At 42.3% G+C, this 8,819-nt stretch overlaps 1 protein-coding gene across 1 annotated transcript; it reads right to left on the bottom strand.

Annotated features, from left to right (window-relative positions):
* Positions 1 to 538: 538 nt before the first annotated feature.
* Positions 539 to 7,570, bottom strand: si:rp71-39b20.4 (potassium voltage-gated channel subfamily V member 2). The gene is made up of 2 exons (XM_024412343.2): positions 5,941 to 7,570; positions 539 to 2,868 (listed from the first exon to the last, which is right to left on the bottom strand). Exons 1-2 carry the CDS (start codon positions 7,270 to 7,272, stop codon positions 2,539 to 2,541), a joined length of 1,662 nt encoding a protein of 553 aa, XP_024268111.1. The 5' UTR covers positions 7,273 to 7,570; the 3' UTR covers positions 539 to 2,538.
* Between the last annotated feature and the right edge of the window lie 1,249 nt (positions 7,571 to 8,819).

Here is an 8,819-nt window from a genome sequence, read left to right as displayed (position 1 = left end):
ATATGTAACGTTCGGGCCTCCCGGGTGGCGCAGTGCCAGCAGCGCAGCGCCAGCTGTGCCATCAGAGACTCTGGGTTCGCGCCCAGGCTCTGTCGTAACCGGCCGCAACCGGGAGGTCCGTGGGGCGATGCACAATTGGCCTAGCGTCGTCCGGGTTAGGGAGGGCTTAGCCGGTAGGGATGTCCTTGTCTCATCGCGCACCAGTGACTCCTGTGGCGGGCCGGGCGCAGTGCGCGCTAACCAAGGTTGCCAGGTGCACGGTGTTTCCTCCGACACATTGGTGCGGCTGGCTTCCGGGTTGGATGCGCGCTGTGTTAAGAAGCAGTGCGGCTTGGTTGGGTTGTGTATCGGAGGACGCATGACTTTCAACCTTCGTCTCTCCCGAGCCCGGAAGGGAGTTGTAGCGATGAGACAAGATAGTAGCTACTAAAACAATGGATACCACAAAATTGGGGAGAAAAAGGGGTCAAATTCAACAACAAAAAAACAAAAAAAAGATATGTAACATATGATGCCCAGATGTCTTACGTATGATGCCCAGATGTCTTACGTATGATGCCCAGATGTCTTACGTATGATGCCCAGATGTCTTACGTATGATGCCCAGATGTCTTACGTATGATGCCCAGATGTCTTACGCCAACAGCTACAACTTCTGAGTCCGTTGGAGAGAATCAGCTTGCACAAAGTACTACTGATAGTATTCCCTTTGTGTGATTTTAAGATTTGCAGAGCTAGGCAAGCCCCACCAAACAGACACGCACAACCAGACAATGATTGATTGGAGAGAGCTTTCCTACTGTATGATTTTCTATCTGCAGCAAACCTAGTGGATCATGCTGGAAATACCAGTAAAAGCAAAGTGCCAACAACCAAATAGCACTAGACTCAGAAAAGCTAACAAAATCAGGATGCAAGTTCAAAACGGAGTCACCATGAGCATTCATACCACAGATTCATGCCACAGACATTACGCAGAACTTAGCATTGGGCTATTGGGCTTCAGTAACATCTTGTTTTGTTTGCATTTCAAGAAAATATGCAGACAATAAAATTCGAAGTGCGTCATAGCGAGAATAGCGTTACCAAGGAGTCCCATTGTGGCGTCAGTGAATACTATTTGTACTGATATAGCGTCACACAATCTCTTTTCAAAGCATGAATGTGTGTGTGGATAGCCTTGGGTCCGTTTCCTCTCTGGCCCCTCTCACTCCTTACTGTTACTGTCGTAATACAGCGCCATGGCCCCAGGTTAACACTAGAGGTCACTGCCAGGCGACTGTCAAAAGCCACTGCTGCTATCCTTTCAGTCGCCTTATCCCTAAATACTATTAGACAGTCAGCCTATCTGTGTCGTATCAAACTACTGCAATGCCTGGTTGCTTGTGGTCTTGATTTCTGTTTCAATACTCGATCTGTAGTTATTTGAGCGCAAGCCACACATTTCAACCTTGAAAATAGATTTTATTACAATCAAATATTTTTTATCAATGGAGAGCAGAACTGTTTTTGTTTGTTGTTATTTATATCAAACACTTATTATTATTTCCCAGAAAGCTTTGCAGTTGACTTTAGTTCAATGTATTTGGCTTCATCCTTCCATTTCACTGACTTACTGGTTGTGGTAAAATGTTATTGTTAATAGGACATGAGACATTCAACAAAACAAGAAATAAAACAGTTCAGATGAAATAACTTTTATTCTTTGACACCCATCGCATGGTCTATTTCAAATGAGTCCTGTATACAGTACTATATAGTACTGTCTAACTGTATACATTTTAAGGATATAGTGTAACTTGAACTGACTATTGCCCATAACATGGACATTTGGGTAGAAACGGAGTACCATGTCAGAGTTGGATTCAGTTCTACTAATGAATTAAAGATACCGTTTTAAAACTGTTTTTATAATATAATTTTTTCAATTAATTAGTTGAATGTTCATTTTCTGACCAAAACTGAGAAGTAATTGCCTACTGGAAGTATCATCCAACTGCAATAGTATCTTTTATCATGGTATAATAAACTAATTGGGCCTAATTGCATGTATTGATTTGAACATTTACATCCTGCACATGTTATAGATCTGAGGCCCCCTCCAAAAAAAAATTATATTAGCACTTCATCCCACGGAGCAGTCAAAGGCCTACTGGCTACCATCCCTCAGCTTCTGAAGTGGTTTGTGCAATATAGTCTAATAAACGTTGGTCGTTACTCTGTTATAGGCATGAATGCCTGGTAGAAAGTTAGTTCCACTCAGCTTAACTGCATCAGGTGCTATTCTTAGAAACCGATCCCGATGGGGGGTAATTCCTGTCCATTTGACTGAGGAGTCACCCTTAGCGTGCCACGTCTAAAGCTGTAGCTTACGGTTTATCTCCCCTTGGCTCAGCCTCAATCCCCCACCCCCACCACCCCCTTTGCCCAATGTTTACTTTCCTACACCCCGGCTTAGAATATAGTCAGAGGCAGATGGGGTGTTAGTCTCCAGCATGAAGGCGAGAAAGGCATTTAAGGGGCGTTGGCATTAGGGTCTCACTCGGCGCCCGCATGGCTCTGACTCCTGTTTGGATGGTATGTGGTGTCATAATCGTCATCAGAGTCGTCTGAAGGCTGTGGTTCGAAGCAGCCATCGAACTTGCGCCGCAGACGTTTCTTGAGCTGGAAGGTGCGTACACCCGGGCCTATAGTCTGGGTGTATTCCTGGGCCTTGAGCTTGGCGTAGTAGTCTGAGAACTTGTTGAAGAGGATTGAGATGGGCATGCCGTTGAGGATAATGCCAAAGGAGATGCAGCCAAATGCCACACAGCGACCCAGATAGGAGATGGGCACCACGTCACCATAGCCCACAGTGGAGATGCTCACCTGTAGGACGAAGAAGGAAATGGTCTTGTTGTATTCATCTCAAAGAACATTTTAGTCAAAGCCACATACTATACAGAACACCAGGGGTACTCAACTACTATTAGAGAAGGTCTGGTCACACAGATTTCTGAGATGGCAAAGGTCCGGATGGATATTGTCATTTATCATCATCGTAACAAACCCCCACATCGCAACCCAAGCTGTTTAAACTGTTCACACCCCTCTTGTTGGCAGAGAGAAAAAAAATTGCCGGCAATTCAACACATATTTTCATGTCTTATGTGTGTTCATGTGATAAATAAATTACTCAACTAAATCAATGTGGCCCCCTGGGGGTCGAGGCCCCTGGTCACGTTATCTGGCCATGATAACTAAGATTTTGATAGCTGGATAGCCTAACTATACCCACTTAGCTAACATGGCCGGTAGTTAATCAAATGGACATTTCTGACAGGTTAAAAATGGCACTCTAAGGCCTGTCAATGAATAACATTACAAGAGGAAAAATTCCCATGCACTAACAAATTAATTCCACCTTGTGCAGCCATTCTACTATTACAACTCTCAACAGCAGTAAGTTGAAAGCCTGATTGAGTTCCTAAAAAAAAATATTTATACATATAAGTCAGCACCCGCTGTCCTTATTGACGCTGTTTTAGTCAGGTCTGCCAGGTGAGTATGGCTGCGCTACAGCCTGGTTTCTTTTGCTGACAACGAAAAGACAGAACATACTGTATATTTTCACTTGAATCAGAATCCAACCAAGTGAAGGAGACAGCTCTTGAGAATAAGCGTGATACTAATCTAGGTAATTATGGTAGTTGATCATGATGTTAGTTACAGCACTAGTCATGTACAGTATGTCAGGTCCAGAAATACTTCTGGGAATAACAAGGACCAATTCAACCTCCAGGGATCCAGGAACCAATCCAACTTTTCTAATCAGTCTGTAAACCATGGCTTGAAACGAAAGGCATTACATGGCATTAGACGAGATTAGACACGTAAAAGTTAACAGCTGCCGGGAGATAAAGTCAATAATGTCCTCCACCAAAGAGGAAGACACACAGACTATGATGCATGAACACAATGTCATTGCCCCATGTTTGGAGTAGCAAATAAATCCAATGAAATGTGGCAGATTACATTATTATACTCTGAAATTCTAAAAAGTCAACAAAGTGTATTTGTCATCACTCGCAGTTGAAAAGCCTTGTTGAACTTGTTTCCTCGTGATGAATGTGAACCACAAATGTATCCTTTTTTTATACCGCCACATCAATTGAGTTAATATGAGGTAAAAGGCTGAAAAAAGCCATACGCAAATACAGTGCCTCATACCCTTTAACCTATTCCACATTTTGTTTTGTTACAGCCTAGATTTCTTCTCCTTCATCTACACACAATACCCCGTAATGACAGTGAAAACATGTTTTTAGACATTTTTGCAAATTTAATGAAAAGGAAATACAAAAATATCTAATTTACTTTGTAGAATTACCTTTGGCAGCGATTACAGCTGTGTGTCTTTCTGGGTAAATCTCTAAGATCTTTCCACACCTGGATGGTGCAACATTTGGCCATTTGATTATTTTCAAAAATCTTGGTCAAGTTGGGTGTTGATCAATGCTAGACAACCATTTTCAGGTCTTGCAGATTTAAAGCCAAACTGTAACTCGGCCACTCAGGAACATTCACTCTTCTTGGTAAACAACTCTAGTGTAGTTTGGCCTTATGTTTTACGTTATTGTCCTGCTGAAAGGAGAATTCATCTCCCAGTGTCTTTTGGGAAGCAGACTGAACCAGGTTTTCTTCTATGAGTTTGACTGTGCTTAGCACCATTCCATAAATAAATAAAAATAATTTTAAAATGCATCTTAAACTCCCCAGTCCATAAAGATTACAAGCATACCCATAACATGATGCAGCTACCACTATTCTTGAAAATATGGAGAGTGGTACTCAGTAATGTGTTGTATTAGATTTTCCCCAAACATAACACTTTGTATTCAGGACAGAAATTTTATTGCTTTGTCACATTTTTTTGCAGTATTACTTTAGTCCCTTGTTGCAAAGAGGATGCATGTTTTTGAATATTTATTATTTGTACAGGCTTCCTTTTCACTCTGTCAATTAGGATAGTATTGTGGAGTAACTACAATGTTGTTGATCCATCCTCAGTTTTCTACTATCACAGCCATTAAACTATAAATTGTATGTGTGGGGTACGAGATGAGGTAGTCATTCAAAAATCATGTTATACACTATTATTGCACACAGTGTGAGTCGATGCAACTTATTATGTGATTTGTTAAGCACATTTTTACTACTGCACATATTTAGGCTTGCCATAACAAAGGGTTTGAATACTAATTGACTCAGGTTTTAAAAATAATTATGAACATTTTGAAAACAGAATTCCACGTTGACATTATGGGGTATTGTGTAGGCCTGGTGACAAATGCATTTCAATTGAATCCATTTTAAATTCAGGCTGTAACACAACTAAATTTGGAAAAAGTGAATGGGTGTGAATACTTTCTGAAGGCACTGTACATTATCCAACTCAGAAATGAAAAACAAAAGTCAGGGAAGTATTTTTGTCATCCTTCCCCATTGGTCATAAAGCCTTGTTGGGCCTGTTTCCTCATGATTAAAGTGAAACACAAACAGGAAATGGATCCTTTATGTATACTGCCATTGGCACCATCAATTGAGAGAGTTCAAATAAGAGTTAAAAGGATGGAAAATCTATACTAGTTGTGTCAATGAACAGGAATGACATATTATACCATAGAAAAATAACTGAAATTTAGGGCATATTATACAGAACACAAAACATATAGAGCCCTCAAACTCAACTCTGCACTTTGAAGACAATTCCACTGCTTTTTTTCCATTGTTCCCCTCTCATCAAGCATTGATTTAATCCTGGGATACCCGGTGGGTGTAATTAATTATCAGGTCGAACAGAAAACCAACAGGATCCGGACCTCGTAGGTTAAGAGTTGAATACCCCCTGATATAGAGTTTATAAGTTGTTAATATGGAGTTGATAAGTTGTTTACTCACTGCGGCCCACCACCAGGCATCAGGGATGCTGCTGAAAGGGGTGCCTGGCTGGTCCAGCTCCACAGAGTGCATGAGGGCCGAGAAGGTGAAGATGCCCATGATAATGAACAGGAATAAGCAGCACACCTGCTCTCTGCACTGCCGGATGGTGAAGCCAAACGCCCGCATTCCAGTGGAATGCTTTGCCAGCTTGAGGATGCGAAAGATGCGCATGAGTTTGACCACCTTGAGCACCTTGCTGACTTTGCTGACCCTGGCCATGGTCTTCAGGTCCTCCTGGGCACCAGCATCATCAACATCTGTGAAAATCTCAAAGATGATCTGGATGAAGTAGGGCATGACGGCCAACAGGTCCACAAAGTTGAGGCCGCTTTTCACAAAGTGTTTGATGTCGCAGGTGGTGAGTAGCCGCAGGAAGTACTCAAAGGTGAAGAAGACGATGGAGACGATCTCCACACACTCCATGTAGGTCTTGCCGTAGATAGTGTACTTCCTCAGCTCCTTCACCGTGTTGAGGGTCATGGCCACGATGGAGATGAGGACGAAGAGGCTGGAGAACACGGCGAAGCCCTTGGCCGCTAAAGAGGAGTAGGGGTTCTCCATCAGGTCCCAGAGGGCCTTGCGGAACCCTCCCAGGAACATGGTCTTGAACATGGCCTCCTCATCCCTGTGGGCCGGCTTGATTTCGTCGATCAGCTCCTGGTTGACCTTCAGGCCATCTTTGATCTCATCCACCTTCTCCTCAAACAGCATGCGGCAACACCTCGGAGTGTCCCTCATGCGGAGACCCCAGAAGTTCATCTCCTCCTCGAAATTGAGCGGACACAGACTCTCCATCACCCACATGACGTTGCTGCAGTAAAAGTGGAAGATGTAGTGGAAGAAAGTGGGGTCCCGGTCAAAGAAGAACTCATTTTTGCGGACGGAGTAGTCATCGCAGAGTGTCATCCTCTTCACAGGATCGGTACAGAGGGCCAGAGAGCCAATCCTGGTTTTGGGGTAGCGGAGAACCAGATGGATAGGTATGTGAAAGACTCTCCCACCGACATTGATGGTGACTATGTTGGATTGTCTGGCGACACGTTTTTCTTTCTCCTCCCTTTTCTTCTCGGGCCCGTTCTCCTTCAGGACCACTGTCTGAGTTGCAGGGTTGTCCAGGTTGTCCATGGACGTCCATGCTTTCACAGAGCTCTCCTGTGCAAAGGGGAAGGTAGCGTCTGGTTCTTCAATGCTCTTGGATAAGCTGGTGTTCAGCTTCACGCTGGCAAACAAACTGGAGCGCCGTTTTTTCAGCTTTTTTAGGTGATGAGGGTTTTTTGAAGGTTGTTCCATTGTACGACCCCTCAGAGGGCAGGAAATTTTGAGAATTATCAATCCTGCTCACCTAGTGAAAGTTAAATCAGTAAAGACCTTACCAACAAATCCAATATGTCACTCGTTTCACATTCCTTGACACAAAGAGCAACAACGGCAAGACTTCTTCCTTTTCCTTTCCTTACAAATTCAGCAGGGAGAGAAAAAGCTACACCGTGTTTGGTTCAACGTGCAAGAAGATCAAGAGCATGAGTTGGGGATTCATCCTCCTCACTGATTCTCTAATCCCATTGCTGTTCTTTCTGTCCTAATGGAAGTTAAAAATACTGTCCGGGAGGATTAGTGTTGTGATTTAAGGATTTGGTGCTGGGAGGAGGGAAAGGCAGAGCAGAGACAGCAGTCACCCATTTGTGACAAGGCTATTAAAGGCTTACAGGTACATGCAGTTCAAACTGAAAAGGAATCCCAGTAAACGACAACTTCATCTATGCCTTCTCCAACCTCCACTTTTTTCATGTGAATCACAGGAGAAACCAAATTTGGTTGCAGTTTTATCATACAGATCACTTATTCCCCCCTTATTACACTGGCCTAGACAGTATTTATACCTTAAAGCAGCAAGCTGCAGTTGCTATATACATTTTTGGACTTAAAGCCCCATGCAGTCTTTGTAATTGTATTTTTAAATCATCACTGTATGTCTAATAAATCACTATTTATTTTATGAAAATAACTCCACATACTGTATGTACTTTTAAAATAATTTATTTCCCTAAGCCTTGTTTGGTCCTTGAAATGCTCAGTCTGATGGCGTTAGAATTTACATACACAGGCCTGATTGGCTGATAGGATGGTCTAGAGCCCACCCCCTTACCCAAATGAACAGTCATTGGTCTATAATAATCAGATCACATTGTGATCATGATGTGGGCCAAAAGTTCCATCCCGGCTAAACAGGCTGAAATTCCTTCATTATTAATTTTTTTAAACAGCTCTTCCACAAAAATAACATTATCATAATTTTCACAATTTCAGTGTTTTTTTGACCTAATAGTGTGGAAATGTATACAAAAAAATGTCAACTGGAATATCACACTTAACTGCAGACTGCCAATTTAAAAACATAGTGGAGAATATCATTTCTCAGAACTATGGTCATGACTGAATTGCAAGAAGCACACAGTTTAAAAATAGAGTTATAGTCGTGTAGGCCTACATAGTATGTTCATTATAGTCCGGCACAGTCTGCAAGCTCCACTCTGACATCTAGCTGACATTTTAAATGTACTCTAGGGGAGAATATTACAATGGTTTTATAATTCAAAATGTCCAAACATTCAAAACTTGATTGGCTACTGTAAGAAAATGACAAGAAAGTTGGTAAAGGGAATTAATATTTTATCCACCACAGCAGAGAGAGACAAACAGTCAGGTAGAGGCAGACCCAGAAAGACCAATAGCTTAGGACAAGGAAAATGAACTAGATTCAGCTGAGGGACAATTTCTTTCATGAGTGGAGGGTCAGGTTGTTGTGGTCAATTTGCTTCAATATATCCACAAACACA

Source organism: Oncorhynchus tshawytscha, linkage group LG28 (assembly GCF_018296145.1).
Source record: "Oncorhynchus tshawytscha isolate Ot180627B linkage group LG28, Otsh_v2.0, whole genome shotgun sequence".
Taxonomy (NCBI): Eukaryota; Metazoa; Chordata; class Actinopteri; order Salmoniformes; family Salmonidae; genus Oncorhynchus; species Oncorhynchus tshawytscha.
Note: the sequence above shows the minus strand (reverse complement) of the source record. Positions and strands in the feature narration are given on the sequence as shown.